A 26625-nucleotide genomic window follows, 5' to 3' on the forward strand; every position below is an offset into this window, starting at 1 on the left:
GCAGTCAAATTGCATCTCTCCATCATTACCAAATGTATCATGTTATGCTATGCTATTGAGTATTTATATTGCACCCATCATCAAAGAAATGTGGTTAATATATCCATGGTGCATATTGATAATTATTCAAGGGTACTCCATCGAGCTCTGGTAGAGCAGGCTTGCCAATGAATGATGTATCAGCAAGAATTGATCACTTCATGACTTTTCAAACTAACGCTGAATAAGAACCCACGTCTGGGTAGGCCTGGCCCAAGCAATGGTCTTGGGAGGCCAGACGGCTGTTACCAATAGGGCCGTACCCAAAACACAGTGCTAAAAACTGCTAGAACACTAGTTAAATAGGGTATTGGCCCAAAAGATCGTATCTAGAGGGTCGTAGATACGGTTTTGCTGCATTCGGCATAGGTACAAAATACTGAATATAAAAATCCTGAGGTAGGTGCGTGGGTGATGTGGGGTTGTCCCCGGCACTCCTACTTTGGTATTTACAGGTTGGGGGGCTGTGGGATTGTCCCAGCATACAAGAAACAATGCAGGGGACAACAAAATAAAAATAAGAAAAGCTCAAAAGGCTAAATGCGGCAGAGTGGGCCTCAGTATTTTGCAAATCAAGCTTTTTGTCTATGTTCTTTTAACGTACATCCAGAAATAGCAATGCTTCATTGGAAGGATTGGCGTGAACAGTAGTGCGCCTATCCATCAAAGGGAAGCTTAGGCTATTTTAAGATGGCCACCATGGAAATACGAGAGGGGCTCAGGTGGTAGTCCCTTCTTTTGATCCATGGTGGCAGCTTGTGAGGCGTCGGAACGAGGCAGATGTATGGTGTAATCTGGGCCATAGGCGTAAACCATAGTGGGAAGGGAGCGGTGAGAAGTGGGGGCCACATAAAGGGGTACAAAGCAGTAGAGGGACTTTGGAGCCTACCATGCAGGGGATTAGTGTACTGCTGTCCTTGAGCATGGTCTTATAATTGGAGTATTCAACCCAGTATTGCGAGGCATCGATTGGCTGGCACTCCTGCACCCGGTGCTAATATGGACTAATTACTCAAAAAGGATTAGATTTGGGAATGAGATAGATTATACATTGTTTAGTGCAATAGGTTACATTTGCCTTAAAGCTGTTTCAATTAACCTTATGGCAGGGTTTGAATATTCAGCATCTGAGGCAATAATTTAAAAAACAAGTCTATTGGAAAGGGGCTTTCCAAGGAATGATGTCACAATAGGTCTAAACAAACTACAGTCAAATAAAGGGGCTTTCATTGAGCTTGCTCGCATCGCGGCCTGAATCCAACAATCCACGCCAGTGTTCCAAGCAGGATCGGAGCCACGCTCGGCTGCCTACCTACCATCTTCACACCACCTCCCTTCAGTCTCCTCTCCTTCCCCACCCCACTTACCTGCCTCCTCTGGTGGCGGCACCACCAGCTCTCACTCCTCACGGGCTGCCATAAAAATGGAAGAGGGGCCCCATATGGAGCCCTGCCTTCCATCTCCATGGCGGCCATCTTAGGTAAGTATTTTTTTATTTGAATGAAATGGGTGTGCTCACTATCAGTACCCCAGGATTTTGGTTTAAAAACGCAGGGTGCAAATAGCAATAACACTCGATCCAATGGGCTGGATAGGGTGGTAATGGCACCCGGACCATCGTAAAAGCCCTTGCTGCACTGTGGCCTATAGCTTGGGCCATGGGCCGTTACCACCCAATCTGGCCCACCAGATCAGGTGGTATTGTTGCATTGTTGGTCACTGTTCATGAGGCGGGATCACTGACATTGTTTACTTTTCCTGCTGAAAGAAGGTTGTTGAAGAAAGGGATGTCTTACTACTTATAACTTGTTTTCAATAGTTAAGTCAGGAAAGCAATGCACTACATGGGGCAGAGAAGGGACATTCCAAGATTCGATTGGGGGTGGTTTTTCAGGTGAAAACAGTGCATCTCTCCTCAAGTAGGCTGTACAATAATTTGCTACTGCATCTCAGAAAGGTGCCATGTCACCAATAATGTCAAAACACCAGAAAAGGCCCCAGGAGTTATGTTATGTTAAAGGTACTTATATAGTGCACGTCACCAACTGAATTGGTCCCTAGGTGTACTGGCACAAAAGGAAATTGCAATTCCTACAACCATTACAGGACCTGTGGCATTTTAACCCAATGCATCCCGTCCCTGTGCCTGTATGACGATGATGCCCTGTCATGTGTTTCTTGAGAGAATGAGTGCGTGCGTGCGTGCAGCGCGGCTCTGCGTTTCCAGAGCCTTTAATGAGCCCTTTTGCCGGATGCAAGGGCTCGGCTGACGTCATCTATGTACTTGGCAGAAGCCTGCGCCCTGTGTGTAATTAACGTGAACTAACAGCTGCGGGATTGCAGGTGAGCGGGCTTTACTATTTTTCTGTTTGTCTTCTGCTCAGCTGACGAAGAAAGCATATTGTAAAAGGCCATTTCCGACTGTCAGCTCCAGGTTCCTTGAAATTATTCTGAAATTCTTTTCTCCCTTTGGCAGGTTGCGCTCAGCCGTGCAGCGGCTCGAGCCGGCAGGGGACATGAATTTACCAAGTCAACCACGCGCCGGCTTGACTCCCCCCGGACTTGAGCACTTTGACACGAAAGTGGCCATGAAGCAGCTGAACGAGCGATTGGCGGATTACATGGCCCACGTCGCCAGCTTGGAGGAGTCCAACCTGCTGCTGGAGAGGAAGATTGTGCAGCACGTGAGGAAAAATAAGCGTGGCTCTGTCGACTGGAGCCAGAAGGAGAAACTGTGCCAAGATCTCAGGCACTCGGTAAGCCACCATGCTGAGAGTTGCTAGTGTCTTCCCTCCGTTGACATAGATGTATTCACACAGCTAGCAAGCAGTGCACGTTTGCATGTGGCCACAGCCAACAGACTGAGAGAGAGCATCAGGGATGCAAGATGTGTGAGTTTGAGCTGTTTATCCATGGTATATCTTTCCAACCAGCTATCAAGCGAGACCCAGGGCTCGATTTTGAGGTGCATGCAAAAAAAAAATAGGAAAGTGTTAAGAACAATTTCGTTAAAAGCACCATAGTCTGTCAAAGTGACAATGTGGTGGCCTGGCAACAAAGCTGTGACCTTTGCATGTGCCTGACTTACACCTTGACAATTGCCCTAGCAACCATCAGGATTGCAGGGCAGGCACTGCGAGGGGATTCTCCTCCCAAAAGTCCTGGTTTTGAAGGACAAAAAGTTAAAACGCAGCACCTGTGAGGTGCCATTAAACTTTAGGGCACACGTTTTCCCTTTATAAAACTATCATTTCCGAGAGCGCAACAACACTTTTGTAGTTTACTGAAAGTTTAAAAGCACTTTTGTAAATTAGAGAAGCCACAGTCTTTTAAGAAATGCTCCCAGTCCACGGGTGCACATGTGTCTATCAAAATACTACATTTTAGCAGCTTTTGCTCCTGGAAAGCATGACATCGCCCCTCCACTTCTTCCCCCCACCTCAGAATGGGGGTGCTGGAAACCGGCGGGGAGAATGACAGCGTTCTTTGCTACTTTTATCACAACCTAAGAATAGGGCCCTCGTCACCCTCGTACCACACTCCATGGTCTGTTGTAAAACCATCCCATGTGTACGAAAGCAACGCAGAAACACGCAGAAATGACTTTGGTACTGGGCGACTTTCATGCTGTTAATACAGTTGAACATTCCGCATTTAATGCATGAAAATAACTGGCACAAACACAATCTTGTTAGAGGTATAGGGCTGCAGGTGTACCACACTTTTACCAAAATAAAGGAAAATAAATCTCCGAAGGGGCCATCTTTCTGGACCTATGTTGAGCTACAAGTGTAACCCCTGCTAGTATTAGCTCCAGTGTGTAGGCCGCGTGTACTTGTTGCTACTGTCATGAATAACCATCACACAATACATGTTATTGCTGTCTTCTAAGTGCATAGAGCAGGGTTCTGCAGCCTTTGCCTCTCGAGATGTTGTGGACTAAATATCCTGTCAGCTCTACCCAGCAAGAGGCTGCGGACCCTTGCTATAGAGTGAGAATGCTCATATCTACTGATGTCCTTTGTCATTGGTATGGCTATGCAATTGATTTAATTTCAAAACCACTGTAAACTGATGTGTATTTCTCAGTTCATGAAAGGTCTTTCTGCAGCAGCTAAGCAATGGTCCAATATGCAATTGCTGAGCCAGGGGTGCTCTTTGAATGCTTTGCTTATTAGACAATGGCCTTGTCACTCCCCTGGTGACTTTCTTTCAATGCATATTGCTCAGTAATGGAAAAGGAGAACTGTTGTCCGAGGGATGTCCACGAAAAGATTGAATGGAGAAATGACTGCATCTTTTTTTAAAATAATGCGGGGGGAGATCCCCCACCACCGTAACTATCACCCCACCCCACACCTATATTTTAGAAAAATGTCCCACATTTACGATAAAAATCAGTAAAAAGATGTGGTTATTTCTCCACTTGATTGTCTATTTTCGATCATTTCTATCGATACCCTGTCAGGGAAGCCAGGCAGAATATAGTGAGGGGGAGGTCAGCCTCTCAGGAGCCACCGGCCTGGGTGGCCATGTTAAGGGATGTAGAGGCCTGTCCTAGGCTTGGAGATGGTCCCCTTCCACATCTGAGAGTGATGATCTTATAGCCCTTCCCCTGTGGAAGCGACAGTGTGCTCCCATGTCGGCTATGTCTATTAACAAGAGACAAATGAAGAAATTCCACTCTTGACCTGCACGGCCAGTATGCCCCAGATTCTGCCGGATGAACACAACACTGCATGGGGAGTGTGTGCCAAAATGTGATGTTCATTTTCAACAAGGTCTGGGCACTGAGTGCACTGAGAGGTGCTGACAAGGGTAGGTCAGGCTTGTCTGGGCACTCTGCCCCAGAGAAAGTTGGGGACTGAAGATAGCATCCTTGGCTTGAACCAGGCCCTGCTGTTGTGCATCACGTCAATTGGGCCACCCGATGGCGATAGGCATGGGTGTAATTTTAGGGGGGACATTGGTGTTTGTTTGAGGAATTAGATGCCGACTATGAGAAAGGCTAAGCAAAATTGACTGCAGCATACTTCAGGGTACAAGCTCCTGGAGAAACTGGCCATATACCAGCTTAATCTCCACAACTGAATCTGTTGGTTGTGTTCATGACCATCAGTCTGGCTTCAGAGCTGCCAGAAGCACAGAAACTGCTCTCCTGAACACCTGTGAAGACCTGCTCTCCAACCTTGACTCTAACATCCCCTTTGTCCTCATCTTGCTTGATCTGTCTTCTGCCTTTGACACTGTCAACCATGCCATCCTGCTAAATTGTCTCAGCGATTACCTGGGTATCACTGGTCAAGCACTGGCATGGCTGAATTCCTTCCTCTCTGACCGACCCTGCCAGGTCCAACTTGGGTCCTTCCTCTCTGCTACCTTTGTCTCTACCTGTGGTGTCCCCCAGGCTCTAACCTCTCTCCCTGGCTCTTCAACCAATACCTGGCACTCCTTGCCCACCGAATTGCCGCTCTCTGCCCCAACTTTCAGTGCTATGCGGGTGACACTCAGCTCATTTTCAGGCTACCTTCGACCACCTCTTCTCCGTCCCTCATCTCTGACTGTCTGTCTGCTATCCATGAGTGTTGTGCCGACAATGACCTCTGCCTTAATTCCAGATTCTCCTCATCTGCACACCCACTCCCTCCTGTATTGTAGCTCTCTGGCCGGCCTCTCATGGCCCTCTTCCTGCTCCCACGCACAAGGCTAAAAACCTTGGGGTCATCTTCGCCTGCACACTCACTTTCCCTCCTCAGATTTCTGATGTCTCTATGAAGTCACACTACCAGCTGCACCTCCTCAGAGGTATTCTTCCTTTCGTCTCCTTCCCCCAGAAGTTCACTGTCTCCAGTGCTCTGGTTCTCTCTAGGCTGGACTACTGTAACAGCCTCTTTCTAAATCTGCCTGCTTCTACTCTCCACCCTCTGCAACTAATCCAGAACAGGACTGCAAGACTTGTTCTTGGTCTCAAGCCCAGGGATTGTATCTCTCCAGGACTGAAATCTCTGCCCTGGCTCCATGTGGCTGCGAGGATTAAGTTCAAAAACCTTCTGTGTCGTCCACAAGGCCTTATGGGGCATGGGGCCTTGATACCTTCAACTCTCTCTTCCTAAATATCTTCCTTCTCAAGCTCTTTGCTCATCTGCCTCCAACTCCTTCAGGGTCAGTCACTTCTCCAAGCAACAAGTTGGTGGTAGTTCTCACTCTTCGGCTGGGGCCTCCCTCTGGAACCCTGCCTCCCTGAAAATTGAGGAGAACCACCTTTGGTACCGAAAGTACCTTAAAACCTTCCTCTTTGCTTCTGCTTTCTCTCCCCCTCGCCCCTGCTGAATTCCTGGCTGATACTGAGACTGCACTGGTTACTTGGCCACCCTTCTGATCTCAGGCCCAAGCCCTGCCAGTTGCACACCTGCACTGCCTCCCTGGCAACCCCTGCACCTGGGGACTGTTTTGTGTATCCCTACAGTCGCCCCACCAGCACCTATGTCTGCACTCACCCTGCACTTGCCACCAGCTGACCCTTCTTTTATTTATCCTGTTACTTATTATCCCATGTACTGCACTTTCCCCTCCCCCTGCACTTTTCTTTTTCTGACTTCCTTTGCACTTGCACGATCCGATTGACACCTGGCCTAGTAAGATCGTTGTCTGCCCTCCCTCTGTTCCCCTCCCTTGGCTCGTTGCGCCTTGAAACACTTGTGTATAGGCACGTTATGAATGCCCTATCATATCATATCATACAATTAAGCTGACAGACAGTGGTGATTTGCATGGGGTCCTAGGACATTTTTACTGTAATGCAGAAAGTGGTGGGCCACGGTACGTGTACATAACATACGTTGCTTGCTTTATGTTTAAAAAACAATCCCAGGGCTTTATAGGATGTTTTAATCAGGCAACATCTAATTCGGGGGAATTTCCCACCCAACCCAAATCAGGAGCACACAATTATATTTATTTCAAAAAGTTATTTTTATGATTATGAACCTGGGACCCCGATTTTAACGATATTGATTCCCTACAGCCACCCTCCCCTCTCAAGACAAGAAACACATTGGGTTGCACAGAAGTCTATTTATTAATAAAATAGAAACAATAATAGAATCAATTTAAATAAATCAATTATGCATCTATGAAATTGCAATATCAGTGGTCAAAATGGCATTAATATGAAAGTGACCTTTTAATGTGCACGCATCACCATATGTACATTTGACTATCCTGCATGTGCATCCACCATGTTCTGAACAGTGTATGAGGGCTCAGGATAATATTGTCAATGTATAGAAAACCAAATTAAATCAGAATGTCTATCTACATTTTCCTACTTTTTATTCATGGCAAATAAACATTTCCTACCCCCCACTCAATGGATATGTCAGAAATGTAAACAGCGTTCTAGAAAACTCAATTGAAAGCTACTTAACATTCCTGCATGTGAATCACAAACAAAGTGAAAGCATATATTTGCTAAGTTTCCTTCAGTGGGGTGTCTATTGCATTAATGTGTAAAATGTACATTTCAGTTTTCAATTGGCAACTTAAAGGTAGCAAAATGGTGTAGCAAAAAAGGAGAATCCGCACCCCCCCTGGAACCAGCCCTTAGTGCAATAAAATCACTCCTAATCACCTTCCCACACAAGTAAGTTTATACGAAGCATGATGAATTCAGTCTGGAAGAAAGCCAATCACACAGAATATATGATGCTTGCATTCATTTCTATAATGTCTAGTGAGAACTAAGCAGCAATTTACAATAATATGGGAATAAAAGTGCAAGCTGAATAATACCAATTGTCAGTCATAGATGAATATGCAATTATTTATCTTACGCTCCTCCAAAATGTAGATGATCAGATCACACCCGGGACCCTCGCCGCTACAGGTGCCCGGTACTCCTCGACAGAGTAGGGGAGGACTGGCCAAGCCCCCAACAGTCCTACGCCAGAGCGGGGATGTGATGCTAGGAGTCTCGGCCCAGATAGTGCATGGCTGGTCGTCCAGGCACTGTTCCTCTTCGTGCGCGCGTTTCACCAAACAGCGCAGGATGAGTCCCTCCCTCACTGGCCCAGGTATAGTTCTCTTATATGGGGCTGCACGTCAATCACTATGACGCACCAGCTCTTCGAGAAGCTTCTGGGCTCATCCTTCCAGGCAGTAAACATGTTTTCGCCTGGAAAGTTACAAGACTGGAAACAGCCAGTCTTGGCTCCCAGGCTTTGTGCGCGTTGTTTTGGGGAAGGCCTGGCATTCCTGTGTTATCAGTGCGCCTGACTCGCAGAGCGAAGACGAGCAAGGCTGTGCAAAGCTGTGCCTGGCTCCCAAGGGCTGCGTAGAGCCTCTTGCAAAGACTAGATGTTTATGTCTTCAAGAAGGGCCTTCGCAGTTAACCGCTCACAAGCATGCAGGCTCAGCCAGTTCGAGAGGCCTGGCTGATTTCAGCATTTTCCTCCACGCTTCGAATAAGCTCTAATACGCACAAGATAGCTCAATAGGTTAGTGCAAATGCAGGTTACTGCAAGCGCCTAGAAGCTTATCACGACAAATGGGTAGTGAATAATCAGCCTTTCTAATTTTTCTTGAATGGTTTATCACTGGTAACAGAACCCTGCTTGGTGTTGTTACCAGGAAATGACTTCAATTACCTTATTTTACTTGGTATGCACACATTGAGATATCATTCTGGCTCCCAGAATACTTCTTCTGTGTGTGTGCATCACACATAGAAGTTGTCAGGGAACTCCCTGTCTGCACACCATCAGACCTAGTTTATCAAATCTATAATTACAGAACCACATACACTTCTTAGCTATGTTGGTTATGTTATGTTAGTTGAACTAATACAATGCACGTTCACCAGGAGGGCATCTTGACGCTAGGATTTAGTACAGCAAACTGGGCCACACCAAACTGAAATAACAGAGTTTTAAGCAACCATCGGAATTGCAAATGATTCTCAGTACGCATAGGGCCTACTGGGAGATAATTCCACAATTTACCAATGGCAACAGAAAAGGCCTGGCCCCCCACCCTGCAGAACCGGAATTTGAAGATAACAACCAGACAGGCATTACTTGAGCGGAGAGACCGCCCCGGAATGTGGGGTCAGAACTTGTTCTGAAAGAAATCCGCCCCTAGGTGATAAGAAGCCTGTGGGACCAGACAGAGAGATTTAAACATGATCCTTTTGGCCACCGGAAGTCAATAAAGATATCATAATACCGGGCTAATGTGAGAGATATAGGGGGTAGAGGAGGCAACCTGAGCATCAAGGTTCTGCAGAAGCTGCAGCTGGTCTATCAGGATGAGAGGTTGGCCCAGGAACAGGGTATTGCATTAGCCTAGGCGACTCATAACTAACGGGGTGACTACCACAGGGCACAGGTGGATAGGTAGAAAAAGTAAAACCTTGAGGAACACCTTCAGGAAGAATTTACCTGTTTTACAAACTGCACTCACCTGGGGGGGGCATCGAAAGTGAGGAAGAAAGCTAGACTCCTAGATTCTTGACTACTATCACTAGAATAGCAAAGAGAGTAACCCAGTGCAGATGGCCAGATAGAAGAGGTTCAATAAACAGTCAGAAGAGGAACCCAGCACCAGTAACTACGTCTTATCCCTGTTAAGCTTGAGCCAGTTGTTCATTCAGTCCCCGACGGCCACCAGACATTCACACAAGCGAGACAACATCTCAGCCTGGTCAACAACTAAATGAACCAGGATCTGGGTGTCGTCAGCATAGGAATAATACCTGAAACTGCAGGAGAGAATGACCCCAACCAAAGGCTTTACGCAGATGTTGAATAGCATCGGGGACAAGGCAGAGCCTTCGGGGACACCACAAGAAAGCAAGTGAGAAGAAGACAGAAAAGGAGGGCGAGACAGTGATTGGCCCCTATCAGTCAGGAAGGATGTAAACCAGGCTAGGACATGATCAGAGAGACCGGCCGAGGCCAGTCGGGAGCGCATGATGGAGTGGTTGACAGTGTCGAAAGCCACAGAAAGATCTAATAGTATCAGGGCCCCCTCTCCACCATGGTCAACCAGCCTGGTCAGCTCATCAACTACGGACACCAGGACACTCTTAGTTCCACGTCCCAGCTGAAAACCAGACTGAAAGGGGTCAAGAGAAGAAGCAGTTTCGAGGAAGGAAGAAAGAAGGGGAGATATCAGGGCTTCCAATTATTTCATGAAAAAAGCAAGGCTTGAGAGAGATTGGACGGAAATTAGCCAAGATAGAGGCATCCAGTGATGGCTTTTTAAGTAGAGGAACAATAATAGATTGCTTAAGCTCTGTAGGGATGCAGTCGATTGACAGGAGAGTTTGATTGCTTTAGTGATCCAGGGAATCATGCCAGGCATGGTATCCTTAAGAACACAAAGAGGAACAGGATCCAATGGAGCAGCAAACTTAAGATGGTAAACTGCCTTAGAGACTGCCTCGATTAAAAACTCAGGGAAGAGAGACCAAGCAAGAGCAGCCACTGGCACTGTTTCAGCCAGAGTAACTTCAGTGGCAGTCTGACTGCCCAACTGAATGTGATTGCCTATATCCACAATTTTGGTTGAAAAGAAATTAGCCAGTGAATCACACAGGGATTGAGTAGGAATCACAGCAGGGTTGAACCGTGCAGTGGAGGAGAAGGATTTAACCACTGCAAATAATTCCCTAGATTGATTCAGGGCTGTCTCAACCTTCTGAGGGAAAGACACCCTGCTTTGCAAGGCAGGGTTAAAACATTGTAACCTAATAGCACTATGATAGCTCCTAGAGAGTCTACCAAAAGCCAGCTTCGCTGTGGAACCATACATCAGGCGCCACTTATGCTCAGCCTTTCTCAGTTCCAAACAACCACACTTAAGCTCCTCAGAGAAGCATGGTTGAGATGGATGTTTACTTGGATGGGTACGTTTCAAAGGGGCCACCTGGTCTGCTACATCGCGGAGCATCTGAGATAGGCAGGATAAGTCCACCACAGAGGCCTTCATACATTTATCATTAATCAGTGGCAGCATCTGGCTAGAGTCCACCCCACACCATTTGCGTTTTAAAATGGCAGCTTGGTAGGGATGGGTGACATGTACTCTGCTTTGCACTGAAAAAGGTATTAAACAGTGGTCAGACCATAAAACCTGCCGAAGTGGTGAGACATAACACTAGAATCTTCAGAAAAGATAAGTGTAACCCTTGATTGGACCCAGATCCAATAATGAGTCAAAGAAAAGGCCGAACACCGGAACTTGAGGAACATTATATCTAATATTAAAATCACCAAGTACCACAAGATTGCGACACTTGATTTGGAGAGATGCTACAAATTCCCCAAAAGAATGTAGAAAAGCTGAATATGATCCCGAGGCACGATATACCAGTAGATAATGTAGGCAGCGATAGTTAAATGTACAGCAAGGCCTCCATCATCAGCCCATGGGGCCGGGGAATCATTGAAAAATGTAATGATTTTTGGAAAATATTTGCTAAACGCCCACATGGATGGAAGGCCACTCTATCAAGCTGAATAATCTTGTAGTCCTATGTAAGCTCCTGCAAATACGTAGTTGCAGGAGTTTCAGAGAATCAGGTCTTTGTCAGGCACATTCAATCAGGCGAGTCTTCCAATAAAGAATCATGCACAAATGCTGCTAATCAGTAATCAGGGCAGAAAGTCCTAAAATTCAGAGGGAAAACTGTAACGCAGGGAGCGAGCATAAGAATAGTCTCATGAGTGATTCCAGGAGGGGAAACAGAGCTAGGCTTGTCCTTAGCCTGGACATGCCCAGACAGGCTTAACTTTGGCGCAACTTCAGCGCAACAGGCTCTCTCCCAGTGTGCATGACCACTGTGCTGTCTGAGAACAGTTCCCATAACTGAGCACAGGATATTAACGTAGCCAATCACGTCATACTGCCTGTAGGCAGTGACGACAGACCAACCCGAGATTGCGTGGAGGTATGAAAATAGTAAGAGGACTTAGTATAAACAGAGCACAAGCCTCAGTGTCCTATGAACCCAGGGACCCTCTGCCAAACTAACCGGCATGCATGGAATGAATCAGTACAACGTAAGAGGAAGTTAAAAATAAATATTAAATAAAATAATAAATGCTAAAATCTAGCATGGGTGCAAGTAGGAGGCACCAGTCTCATGCCACATCCAGGGTCATAGCCCACTGCCTAAAAGGAAATAAAGTTGTGCACACAGAAGTAGCTATGAAATGGAGATGAAAAGAAAGTGCAGGAGGCCAACAGCCATACTGTGCAAATCACTATTTCCGATCTTCTCAGGATGTACAGTCAATTTATATACCCCAATCCTCAGTACCTTTAAATGAAAGGGACTGGGATTTAATCCATTCCCTTTTAGAATATTTTCCCCCTCAGAATTATATTTCCCCTTGGAAAAGTTTATTTCGGAAACATTTTCTTCCATAAAACATAGTCCTAAAACATAGTCCATTAGCGATACAAATTCATAAACAATCTACAATCTTTAAAAATGTAATTATAAAATGGTAAAATTATATCCCCAAAAGACCCTGGGTATTCAAACCTTCTCCAAGCTAGCAGATATTTTATTTCATAACACTTTGAAACAACTACACAACTATAGAATTAAACTGTAGATAACGTGTTTCTTCTATTCAAGGCATGTGTCCAATCCATCAATAATACCCATCCCACCTTTGAGGTATCTACCCATAACAACTAGGTTAGGGCAGGACGGTACTGGACAAAGTCCATTTCTTGCAGTTATGGTAATAAAGTCAGTCCTTATATCTCTGTTAGCCGGACAAAATAGCAAGAAATGAGACCTGTCTTCCCTGGGCGCATTACACAGTAAACAAATGTTAAAGGTATTTATACCGTGCACCGTCACCAATGGAATTGATCCGCAGGGGCTCAGGCAGATCTGTAAACAAAAGGGTGGGCGGGTTAGGTTAGTCGGGTGAAGAGGGAGTAGGAAAGTGAGAAGTGGTGTGCTGTTTGCAGATTCAATTCGGTTTCCACCGTGCGCTGAGCTTTGGTGTGAGTATCGGACCGATGCGAGACCTTGTGTACAGTTGGTGCAGTTTATGTGTTGTTTGTTTGTTGTTATTGCGGTGTGGTGATGTGAGTGCAATTTGCTGGGCAAGAAATGGCGTTGTGGATTTTCGGGTGAATTAGGTATGCAAAGCTTTGAGTTTGGGTTAGTGGATTATATGTCCTGGTCCTTGCAGATCTTGTTCTGTTTAACTAGAGTTCCTGTAGGTAAGCTTAATTACCACTTTCCATTCTTGTCCATCTAATTCTGGCGATTGATGGCGTGGCGCGATACCGACTATGTTGTATTTGAACTTAGTGTAGTGTGACGGCGTGTGTCTAGCCCCCCCCTCTGGTGATGGTGTTGTAGATTACATTCCCTTACTTCCTGGCAGTCTATTTCTATTGGTGGTCTGTTGGTGCATGTGTGTAGTTCTGAGGCAAGGGTGCTATTGATAAATCGTCCTTGTACTTCCGTCCTGGTCTAGCTATGTATTCAATCTTTAGTTTTGTCCTGTCATAGCTGTCCCTCAGTTGGTAAGGTTGGTATGTTGTAGAATGGTTTCCTTGGATTCTGTATGTAGTTGGTTGAATAGTAGGATACACAATCTGATTCTTCACCCATCATCGTTTCTGCTATGTGTATGCCCCTGTGGGCGTTCTTCCAGTTATTCAGTGAAGAGCCAGATTTGAGCAGTTTTCTGAATAGTAGGTGATTTCTTGTGTTACATATGTTCTTTGGTAGGTTGTTTCAAGTTTTTGGAGTGAGGTGAGATAAAGATGATGCTCCAAGTTTTCTTTTATTGTAGGGTTTTGGTTCCAAGTGGATGTCGTTGCTTGATCGGAGCGTCCTTGTTGTTGGCTGATGTAGGCTAAATTTGATTCTCAGCAACTCTGCGCCTTGTTTGTGGATTGCTCTGTGCGTGATGCACATTGATTTGAATTTGATTAGCTGTTTTATTGGTAGCCAATGTAGTGTTTTTAGCGCTGGTGTGATGTGTTCTCTTCGGGGTAGTTTGAGGAGTAATCTGGCTGACGCATTTTGTATGCATGGCAGTTTTTTCAGAAGTTGTTCAGGCATGCCCAAGTACTGGCTATTGGCGTGGTCTACTCTGGACATGACGAGAGCGAGGACAGTAAATGTTTTGTTGGCAAATAAAAGGAATGGTAGGATCCTTTTAACCGCTCACAAAAGAAAGAAGCATTTCTTGAGTAGAGTGTTTACTTGCGGCTCTAGAGTAAGGTTGTTGTCCATAAGGACACCCAGGTTCTTTACAGTCGGCAATGGGGTTGGGGTTGTACCGAGTTCCCTTGGCGGAATGTAGTGGTTGTCTCTTCCGTTTTTTGTGTCTTGTAACAAGACTGGTGTAAAAGATGATTGCCTCCTGACCACAGAGTCGTATTTGCTCTAAGGGCAAGGCAGTTAAATTATGCTCTAGTTATAAAAAATCTATGGGGGGAAATACCAGCCCATAGCAAATACTTTTGAGCACTGGGCTCGGCAATAATACTGTGTCTACGATTGAAAGGTTTTAAGAGTTACGGCCCTTCTCAGTTTTCATGTATGTGACATGTGGATCTTTTTTTAGGATTGTAGCGGCTAAAGAAGTTAAAGTTTCAGATGCGTTAAAATACATATAAGCATCAACCTCATTCAGTCTTACTTTTACTGGCGTCAGCCAAGGTATGGTAGCCTATGGGACCTTAGCAGCTCGGAATTTAATAAGCTCATGAGTAAGCATGGTTTTTTCATTCCTCCATAGATGTAGCCAGGGGAGTAATGGTTGTAATAACAATAGATCCTCTCTCTGTGTGTAGCCCAGTTTCGTATGGACCCCGTGGTTTGAAGATGAATGAGGGAGTCCCACATTTTTTTCTCAGGAAATGATTTTTAATTACCTGAATTGGTTTTGTGTCTGCATAGCCCCACAAAGTCATTCCATAATTGGCCACCGAGGCCGCTTTGCTATATTATACCTTTAAAATAAGATCTATTGGCTTAGTCTTTGACATTCCCATTAAGTGAAAGACTCCCCCAATACTTGTTTAAACCTTAAGGATTCTTTTTTTTTATATGTGGAGCTAGTAAGAAACTGGACGAGAAACAGACCCCCAAATAATCAAACTCTTTGACCATTGGAATGATGTACTCATTGCGAAACATTGGTTGGTGTTTGAGTGTGTGTCTCCTATTACTTCAAACCATGATGGCCGAATTGGAGGCGTTCACATTCAGATACAGTCCTTTCATAAAAGCTGTATAATCTGAAAATAATTTCTGGAGTGCTAGCGGAGTGTGTGCAAACAGAACCAAGTCATCCGTATAGGCCAATAGCAGCAACACAATGCTTCCTAATCTCAGCACACCAGGAGTCGAATCTACCAGAACATCATAAAGGCCATTTATATACAAGCTAAAAAATATCGGACCAGGGCATAACCCTGGCACACCCCTGCCTCAACTGGGAAATAAAATGGTACAATAACCATCCTTCCCACTCTCACACAAGCTTGTGTGTTTTGATGAAAGATAATTAGGAGCTTGACAATCCCCTCCTGGACCTGAGCACCTGCCAGAGTTTGGATCCATTGACCTTATCAAATATCAAAGGCTGTGCTAAGGTCCAGGAAGGTCAGATAAATTGGTTCCTTTTTAATACATAAGGAATTGGCTATTACTAAATACAATACCATTACTGAATACCAAATTCTGGGTTGGCTTGCCAGTACCCACACCCAGTCAGAAGCCCAACCGAACTAGAGACAAAATACTATCCTGTTCTACCCAATCCTCAGTTTTAGCCAACAGCACCCACCCAAAAACTTTAAAGAGAGAGTCTAGAAGTGAAATTGGTCTGTACGAACTAGGAATATCCCAAGGGAGTTTCTTGAAAATCGGTTGTTTAATTGCAGATTGATTCCTTCTTTATAATTGCATTATAACAGATTGTTAAAATAGAAGCCCACCTCGGGACTAAATTAATCTGCAGATATAGTATCTGGATCTGGGTAGAGGTTATGTTCTTGTTGTTTAATTGCCATTGTCACTTCCTTGATAGAGTATTCCACTCTACTGTTCCCTCTCTTCCCCTGGCCAATGCTATCAACCTCATTCATTGTTATTGTTGGATCATTCTCGCATGCGTGAAGATGAGCTTTATATAGATTAGTAAAGTGTTGTATCCATCCATGATCTGCAACCATAGTTTCCAACCCTTGGACTGTATATTTTGTGTTGCGGTCCCTTGTTATCTATCTCCCAAAATGTTTTGTGTAATTTTGATCTGAGGCTTTTACAAGACCAAACCATGTATTGGATTCTATTTATTTTTTCCTTTCAATTATTACTTTTTTGTAAGTAGATCTGGCCTCTATAATTTGCTGTCTATTGGTAGCAGGATATTTTTAACAACGCCAATGGTATTGCCTTGGCCTTCATACAATCTGTTTTAAACCAGCCAGGACATTCACACTTCTTAATATTATGACAGATAGTTGTATAGGTATTCAATTCATTGGTAATGAGCAGCTCAAAGTGTTCAAGGTTGCTGTTCTAATTAACCAACCTATTCAACAAGGTGTTAATGATCTGCTAATTTGAGGAAATTATACCCTTTAGTGTTGTCCCCTGATCAATCATGGGCCACTTCACCCTGCATTTAAAGTAGCCAAATAGAACAGGGTCAAATACGGCATATCATTTGAGATGGACCTGCCCAACGTATTATATTTTAACACAATTGGGTGGTGATCGCTAAGTATTGTATTCACCACATAGAAATCTACAATTGATTTCCAGTACTTCAATGGGAAGCAGAAGTAGTCAATGATTGAGATACCTGGTATGGCAATAAACATCGCCTTTCCTGGTCTGCCTTTTCGGAAAGCGACCATTCACTACTCTCAATCCTCATTCAAACAGAATGGTTGTTAATCTTAGCCCACTTGAACAAGTTCTGGGATCTAACATAGAAGGCATCAAAAGTCCTTGCACATTATCTTCTGTCTCGTCATACAGATTCTAAGGAGGGTCATTCCCCATTTTTAAGTTTAAATTTCCCCCAACACTAAAATCACATCTTCAATAATCAAAGTCTTCTTCAGATCCTCTGGCATTATACTTACATAGGAATTTCTGGCTAGTTCAATTCTCCCTTTCTAGGAACAGGTGGGCATCAGTCAGCAAAACAGGGTCAGCTTCCCCCCACAACTTGGTTTCCCTCTTTCTGTATTGGGGTCTGTCTGCCGTCTTTTACACTGAAGACAGACTGCGCCTTTAACACTTCAGGTAGGCCTCATGTACAGTATTCTGCTAATAATCCAAAAAGGTCCAATGGAAATCAATGTATTCCATTCTCCTTTCTGTTTTTATCAGTTCTCCTTTCTCTCCTTCTTCTCCTCCATCGGTTTGCCAGTTCAGTCCCCAGAATCGATGGGCATGAATGTTTATAGAGCAGGTACCATGCTCTTTAGAGGTGTGTATAATTTGTCTAATCTAATTGGTTGATGCATGTGATTGGACAGGGTTCCAAAAGTGGCATCCCACTAAATCACACCTTTGTACTCATTGGGCATATTAATGAGGAGGGCAGTCTGATGAGAGTAACTTCCAAACCCAGTTTCCCCCCATGTGATTTGATGCCATCTTTGAGATCTCAGCATTAAAACACTGTAACCTTAACATCAAACTCACGTGCAGTCATGTTATTAATTGGTTCAGTGGATTTCTCTCACTTAGACAAAACAAATAATGTGATTTTCAACTCAACATGACTTATTTTGGATGAGTTATTCATGTTGGCTCCATTTGCATCTACGAATGACAGGATTGGACATATGCCATTTATGCATGTATATTTCCAAAATCACCTAATTTACATTAGGAACATAACATCACATAATATTGTTTTACATCCAGCTGATAGAGCTTTTCATTCGAATATTTTAAAAAGAAATACGTTTCTGTGACCTTCGGCTCAATAGTTACAAGCAAATATATGATTCAATTTGTAATTTACAGCCCATTATTTTATGTAATGGGATGAATCGCAATCTGAAATGGCATAGCAGTTCCTGGCTGATACAGCCAAATGGTATCAGTTCCTCTTGGAGCTCAGGGCTGGGATATTTATGAATCCTGTCAACACTTTTGTCATGGTGCAAGTTCTTTGAAGTTAGGCTGCTGGCAAAATCATGTACAGCTTAATACCCAAACTCTTGAGTTATCCCAGGATCTGTCTGCCTCTTTTGTGAGACATCCAGTCTCCAAAGATGCAACATTTGCTTCCCTTGGCTGATGGAGGATCAGAATATTTGAGAGGGGACCACGGCAGCAGGCCTATTTCTTATATATTTAAGGTTCTTAGCCTAAACTCAGAGACAGATGGAAGTTGCAACGATGCGCCTCATCACGAGTTTGGCGGTAACCCTTAAATCCGGCGGTCGCGCTATTACCGCCGGATTTAAGGGTCCGCCAAATCAGGGCTTCAGCGGATTTCTCCCCAGCTCTGAGCTGGGGGGAAATCCGCTGAAAATTCGCGCTATTACTGCCGGCGGATTTCCCGCCGGCGGTAAGAGCGCAAAAATTCCCCATTGAGCCCAATGGGGAATGGGGCATTCCCGAATGGGCTCAGTGGGGAATGGGGAATTCTATTACCGCCAAACCCGTGATCCGGCGCTAATAGCGCCGGGGGGTTTGGCGGTAGGGCTAATACCGCCATCGCTAATACCGCCGGCGTTACTGCCCAACTCGTGATGAGGCCCCCATGTGTTTTGCTCTGAAGCACCTGGCTTCAGGAGAATCAACTCCAGGCAGAGTCATCAGCTTTTATGGTCAGCCTCAAAGCCAATGCTCACACTTTTCTCCAGGGAAAGCAGGCCATCTGTCGTGCAGCTTGTTGGGTGATGGAAGGTCATTTGGTCCTTCAGGCCTGGTTTCCTTCAGGTTGGATTGATTTACAATTGCAGCCTTAAAAAGTCACGTTTTCTTTTCCCCGTGGCTTCGACATTTTAAACAGAGCAACATTATAACATTTTCTTGGCAGCCAATTCCTTTACCGACTTATTTTTGATATATCTAAATGTATTGATATAAAGCTGATTCTCCATAATGTAAAAGTAAATATGCACAATTCAAGGCCCAAATTCGATGCTTGCCTCTCCTTGACATGCTGGGTTTTTCATCTCAGACTGTACAGTTCTCCATTTTAATAACGGTTTGCTGGATTTTTCCATTTAAGACAACAATTCCTTTATGCGCCTTGTCAAATAACGTTGGACATATACCTTTTGTAGATGGGCTGCGAACATCGCAGATTTTCCTCCCACACGTCTTCTTTTGGTAGATGCTTTTTCTTTAAACTGGTGCTTTTCTTTCTTTGCTTCCTTTTCTTTCGCATATATTTCCCTCCAGCTGCATTCCTCGTCTGACCTCAAGTTCTCTTTCTGAGCCTCAAATATATCTAGACGGGGTGAGGAGCAGCACACTGGATAATTCCTCACCTACGCTATGAGGCGCGTATAATAATAACATTAGCTTTGGTGAGTCGCCACGCAGCGCATAAGTATAATGGCCAGGTTGTCTGCATCCGACTCTTGCTGCATAGGTATTCTCCACCACAACTACCTGGGCATGTAGACTAAGACTGACACCTCATCTGCGGTAGTATTCATGGCTTAGAACAACAAACCATGATTCCCCATGGTGGGCTAATCGTTCTTGGGTGAGTTTTGGGTTTTATTTGGCTGTGCAAACTAACCGGTCTGCATTTTCCAGGACTTTCTGTATGTCATGCCGCCAGCCCTAGGTCATAGACACTGAGGAATTAGTAAACCACCACAGGCAGTAATATTGTATTCAGGGGTAACCAACATACCCCATAAGGGTCCCATGTAATAATGTCGCCACAAAAATCTCGCCATGCAAAAATATCGCTGAAAAATTGCCATTTTTTGTGGCGACATTATTGCATGGAACATGCGGGGGACACCCCCGCAACCCCCAAACTCTTTTTTTTTTAATTATTTTTTTTGCCCCTGTCCCCATATATATGGTCACCCAAATAATATCGCCACAACATTTTCCTGGCGATATTATTTACGTCGACCATATATATGGGGATATTATTACCTGATACCCCCATAAGGTCATCACAGAGATCAATGTATGGTGTCCAGGATTGTGATTTACTAGTTTCTTGAGGATGTAGGCATGTAGCCATCCTCTGTTTTCCACCTTTCAGCGGGTTGCCCTAAAGTTTACTTCTACTGCCATATTCACTGGTCTGGGATGTGGAAATCTATGTGTATTTCCCACATCCCCCATTATGACATGGTGACAACAGCCAATCACCGGCTGTGGGTAAAAAGCACCTGGGCTATACATGCCTCACCACCTTGACCAGGTATGAAATCCCCAACGTATGCACTACAGAGGAACTTCACCACTGTGTGGATGACCCCTGGACTGGACTGTAAGATGTGCCATCATCCTTTACCAGAGTGGGGCTTCACTTCTGCGACCATGTACCCCTACAGCTCAGCATACAGAGAGTGACTGGGTGGGTGGTGTTTACTCTTCTTTACTTTCAGGCTTCACTCTTTAACATTTCATAGACTGCATGATCACTTATGTGACCACCGGTCCTGTGACAAACATTCAAATACATTAGTTTCTAATGGAACAAGTCACCTTTTTGCTACTGCCCTTAAGACTAAAAAGAAAACGAGTGGTATGGACGGTTGTTTACATTTGTTGAGGGGGCAGGGCAGAGGAGAGAGTTCTGTGCTCACGTCAGGCTTCTTAATTCTGCACCACATGACCCTCCATGATTGCCCTCTCTGACCTTTATTCATTCAGGGTCGGCCAATCCTGTTGACACGGTTTTCTGGTACTCATCCTGCTTTTTACGGGCAGAAGCTTGCACCCTTTCACTGGCCCCTGTCCCATCAGGAAGAGGATATATTTCTCATTAGCGGCCCACTGCAGCCATCTGTGAAAATTAAACTTGTGTCATTTTTAGTTAACAAGCGCACACCATAGTTACCTTCTGACATGAGTACTTAAAGGGGGAATTCCTGGAGAAAGCTTGCCTCCAATAGAAAAAAGAGAATCTTGGAACACATTCACTGCACCACATGATTGTGCTTAGGCAGCCAAAACATCCTCAAAATGAAAATGAGTACAGATTCGTAATTACAGGGAGTGGAAGAGAGGCTAAACGGGGGAGAGAGGTGTAGCAAACACCAGCAAAGTTTAAAAGGCTTAAAGCGAAACTATTCTACCTGAGTTGGGAAAGCAGAATTATCCATTTGAGCTAAGTCACACACAGCATAGTGCCACCCAGTAACCATCACTGGAAGTTCACCTCCAGTTCAGAGCCCGGCAGGCAATGCATTGTGGGAATGCAAGGTAGCTCAAATGCCAAGCTTTTGCTCAAGGAAAGGGTATTCATCTATAGGGGAGTGCTATTTTATGCATAGTCTTTTTCAACCCAAGATGGGTAGCTCTCAAGGATGCAGACATCTTTATTTTTTTTTTAATTTTATTTGCAGCGCGAATCTAGGCACTAGTTTCAATGAATTGTGGAAGTTCGGGTTATTTACAACACACTCAGTTTGTTCAAGCGCAGATCCGGGAAATGTGTTTGCTCAGCATGGACTTGCTTCCAAGAGCCGTGCGCCGCTACAGAGCTATCCCCCTGTCACTAAGTAGTCCCTACTTAATTTATGAGGGTGAACATACTCTAAATAAAACCACTGAAGAATGAAATATATACTGAAAAATTCACAAGATGATCCACTGACCTCAACACAAATCTGCATATACGTTTCACTCTTATTAGTGCTCATCAGTGCAGCATACTCTGAATCCTTGTAGTTGGAGCATTGGGGCATGTTGAGCAAACACCAGCAAAATTGTGGTAGCTTTAAATTGCTTAACCAAAAGAAACTCCCACCTGGAGGGAAACACACCGTGAGTGCAAGGTGAAGGATCCTAAATGGAGGGTAGGTGCACATGTAGACTAGCAGTGGGGAGACTTTTTAATTTCTTACCATTTGTGCATCGCCGCAGTAATCAGATAACACATAGTTTCCGTGGGAACGATTTCCACGGCAACACATGGTAGCATCAGGATGATCACAGGTATGTTTCTGAAAAATAACAAAGAGATGAAAAAATGGAAGACAATAAAATGGAGAGGGAGAGGGAATTGGCCATGTTCAAAGCGCCATAATAATTTACAACTGCTCTTTTAGCCTAATTGGTTAAAGCCACTGCTTGTATGACATGGTTATTTGCTACTGGGGTAGATATGAACCAAGACTGTAAGAAGTGGCCACCGGAATGGCCAAGGGCCTTGACCAAATGGGCAGCATTATTTCTTATTTACTAGTGACGGGGATGTGGGCAATGACCGTGGGCACGAACTATGGCCAAATGCCAAGGCCAGTGCACCATGATCTTTGTTTTGAATTGATGCAGAGTGATAAACACTGGAGGGATTACATAAGTGTTTATCTTATCCCAGAGTGCACACCATTCAGAAACACCAGAGTTACTCCATGCTTGTGGCAATAAAACATATTGGAAATAGATCGGCATTTATATTAATCCATTCTGGGACCTGCATTTGAAATTGTGCAGAACATGTTTCCATGAGGAGTCCCATCCTCTTTATCAATTTCTGAAAGGAAACAAAATATAAAAAAAAGTATTAGATGATTTACAAACTACCAGCAGTCTATGATAACTACAAAGTGCTGGCTCAGTATTTGAAACATAAAGCATGGTTTACTTGAGTTTTTCTTTCCTAAAGTGTTTAGTTCTTAATTATGACTGATGTGCTCTCCACCAATCGCAAGCTTCAAATTACTAAATATCATTGACAGAGAAGAAGTACAACCTTCAAGGGAAAGACATGGTACAAACAAATGCAATACAATCAAGGAATTCTCTGAATGTTTCCATCTTTAATGAAGATCCACAATGACCATATGTATAAATTCAAAATTCCAAAAGATACGGTCATTCATCCGCTGAAGATACAGAGATTGTAAAAACAAAAATCCCAAACGCTTCACTTTGGAGTCAACGTTTATTTTACTCCCTACTTAATTAATGTGGTTGAACATGCTCTAAAAAAAATACTGAAAAATGAAATATATTCTGAAAATACACAAGACGATCCACTGAACTCCACAAAAATCTGTCAAGAAAACTCACAATTCTTATAATACTTCTGTAAAAAAAAAAAAGAAATCAATGGGAAAAAACAAATTAAAAAAAGGTAAGGTTACTGGTATACAAATTTGAACTCTGTAAAAATTGTGAATGCCAATGTTAAGATTTGACCGATTACTAAACACTAAACATAACAAAGTGAAACCAACATTAACAATAAACATAACATAAATTCCACATCATTGGAAACGTTATTAATCCTCACAGATGACAAGTGCAAAAATTACATCAGTGCCTATGTATAGCTTTACAGTACACACCAACAACATACATATCAAACATACAAATCATTCTATAAACACACCGTATTACCATTTACATACATAGAAACAATATACACATTATATTAAATGATAAGAAAACATACATCTGCAACCATGCTTTATATGAAATGACTTCAAAACTGAAGGCACACCCCTGTACACTCATGCCAGAAAAAATACAACCCACTGGGAAAAAAGGCCAAGAGATTTCTTGCAAGGATAACAAGCTTCAATTGCACAAAAATAAAGAACTCTGGGGCTCGAGAATGTTCTGGCGAAAAATGGTACAAGCAGAATGTTATAAGGAAACAAATAATCATCAGTGACGTAAACATATACAATAAAAACCCTTGTGGCTGGTTGGTGGGACCCTATACATGGGCCTGCTCCATAGGGGAGGTGAAGCTGCGATTGTTTCCAGCCCCATTGGTCTGTCTTCATCACCTGGGGTCAGCTGGGCTCTTCTCTCCAGGGACCGAAGGTCGTGCTCCTCACATGTTGCTATTCAGAGGAACGATTGCAAGATAATGTTATTCTAGCATTATGGCATATACATGGGAAACTCAGGGGTAGGCACAGGGGGAGGAACATGATCATTCTGACCCACACATTGTTTGCTCAGCTCATATCACACTTTACACACCCAAGGCTTCCACCCTCACTTTGGACTATAATTATTCCTCCCTGTACCTCGTATTGCAAAGGGTATCGTTATGGGATAAGGTGAAAATGTTGTGTTTGTTTAGATCTTTTATGACCACTGGTTTTATGGTTGGTGGTCTGAGGTCACCTATTATCACGGAATTCAGGTGTCTTGGACTGGGTCAGTTGTGGGTGCCATTGCTTCCCGTGGGCTGGTGGTGGTTGGAGGTCTGCTGGTGGCCTGGCTGTGATGAATGTGCGAAGCAAGGAGCCTGGTGCTGTCTCATGGCCTTGCAGGGCACATTCCTTTTTGCGATAACATGTAATTGCAACGGTTAAGGAACAAAGGGAAGATTCTATGGGAATTAGCAGCACGGGCCCTTCTGTCATCAGCGCTTGGGACAGTCAGGCGTCTCTATCGTACCTATATTTATTGCACAGCGATGCAGGATTGAATGTGTCTACCATAACTAAAAAATGGTGTCCCTTTATACGTGCGTACTAAGTTTACACTTCTGTAATTCATGCAGTATTATGTTTGTGCCGTGTTTCCTAGCACAGCCCTTTTCCCTGTGGTAAATCGCACATCTATATAGGGGACCTGCCTCTCTCTAAAGTGCCTAGGGGTGGGAAAGGTTAATTTCCTTCCCAGCAAAACATATACCGAAAATCATGCCTTTTGTTAAATAAACAATGAATGCATCCACACTTAACAACGTCACTAGTTCACAAGAACATATATTCGTACTAACCTCGTCATACTACTATACCCCACTTCACACCAAGTAACAGCTAACTTTCATTACAAACAGGCTGTATATGTATATATATATATATATATATATATATATATATATATATATATGGAGGATAGTCCACCTGAGCCATGTCACACATTGCACAACGCCACCTAGTAGCCATAGCTGGAAGTTGACCTCCAGTCCTGAGCCACAACAGCAATGCATTGTGGGTATGCAAATGAGCTCAAATGCAACCCTTTTTCTACAGGGAATTGTCTTTTTATATATGATATGATAAGTCATTTGAACATTTTTTGTTTCCCAGTGGACACAATTTAGTTGGGACAAAGTTCAAATGATCCAAATCATCACAACAAAACCCATTAAATTCAGTGGTTGTGGGAAGTCCTGACCATCTTAACTCGGAGTCCCCCCACATATCCACATATTTGTCACCCATAATGTAATTTTTAATGTCATTGTTGATCCTTGCTGTGATCTTATGTGTGTGCTTATGGGTTGAGCAAATGCGTTGGGGATGTCAGAGCAAAGATGTTTGCTACTTCCCACCCCCGGCGAATTTCATGGGATTTGTTGTGATGACTCAGATAATCTTAACTCAATTTTAAGGGCCTTGTCATGCTTCGTTTTCTCCCATGGGAGTAGCAGGGGGGACCGAGAGACCAGGCAGAGTAAGGCTGGAGGAGTGGAGTGTTGGAGAGTTGGTGGCAGAGCTTTGAAAAGGTGAGGTAATTGAGAGAGAAAGGTACCCAGAGGTGGGGAGCTGGGGCAAATTGCCACGGCAGCGCAAGGGGCAGATGGCACTTAATGTGTTTAGCGTGAAATTTTAGGGGGCTAGGCAGCTATGCAAAAACCAGGCACATAATGGCTTATGCACGCAAGCAAAAAGCCAACATATTGCTCCTTCAGGAAACACATGCTACAGCGACAGCCAACAAAAACGTTACTGCGAAATGGGGAAACAATCATTTTTCACAGCCTACTTGTCCTAGTTTAAGAGGGTCCGGACCCTTATCCATAAAACACTTATATTTGAGTGGAAGAACACTTGTGTGGATGCAGAGGGTCGATATGTTATTGTGCATGGAATGATTGAGGGGGGAAAGATCTTGTTAGTTAATACATATGGGCCAAATGTGAACTCCCAGGAAATCTATAAACCATAGCGGATATACTTGACTGATTTCCACCAATTTCCGTAATCTGGGGGATATAAACTGCACATTGGATCAGAGGGGGGGGGGGGACAGGAAAAGCCCCTAGACTGCCATCCAAAGCTGCACGCAGCTTGCTGAGCCAGATGGAGGGTCTCGGGCTGCGTGATGTGTGGAGGAACAAGCACCCGCAGGACCATCAATACATCTTCTACTTGCCAGTCTGTGATATGGCTTCACATATAGACCTGATACTGCTCTCACAGCGAGAGGTGGGTAGGGTTCAGCCAGTAGATATCCTTCCCCACACTCTATCCGACCACTCCCCTGTCAGTGTGTGTATAGGATGGGGTGGAAAGGCCCTGAGTTGGACCTCATGTAGGTTCAAGTCTGAGGCTCTGCAGGACGTAGTGTTCAGGGCTGACATTGAAGCATCTACTTCACCCATATTACTCCTGGGGCCATAATGCAGGGCATGGTGTGGTAGGTGTTAAAAGTATACA

The 26625-nt window shown here is 44.1% G+C and overlaps 1 protein-coding gene across 2 annotated transcripts in view; it reads left to right on the top strand.

Annotated features, from left to right (window-relative positions):
• KRT222 (keratin 222) overlaps window positions 1-26625 on the top strand; it is a 332692-nt gene that overhangs the window by 86153 nt on the left and 219914 nt on the right. For both annotated transcript variants that reach the window (XM_069634548.1, XM_069634549.1), the window contains exon 2: window positions 2516-2795. In XM_069634548.1, coding sequence (XP_069490649.1) covers window positions 2556-2795 — 240 coding nt within the window. In that variant the 5' untranslated portion in view covers window positions 2516-2555. The remainder of the gene's footprint in view (window positions 1-2515; window positions 2796-26625) is intronic.

Source organism: Ambystoma mexicanum, chromosome 13 (genome assembly GCF_040938575.1).
Source record: "Ambystoma mexicanum isolate Mex_15411 chromosome 13, UKY_AmexF1_1, whole genome shotgun sequence".
NCBI classification, from domain to species: Eukaryota; Metazoa; Chordata; class Amphibia; order Caudata; family Ambystomatidae; genus Ambystoma; species Ambystoma mexicanum.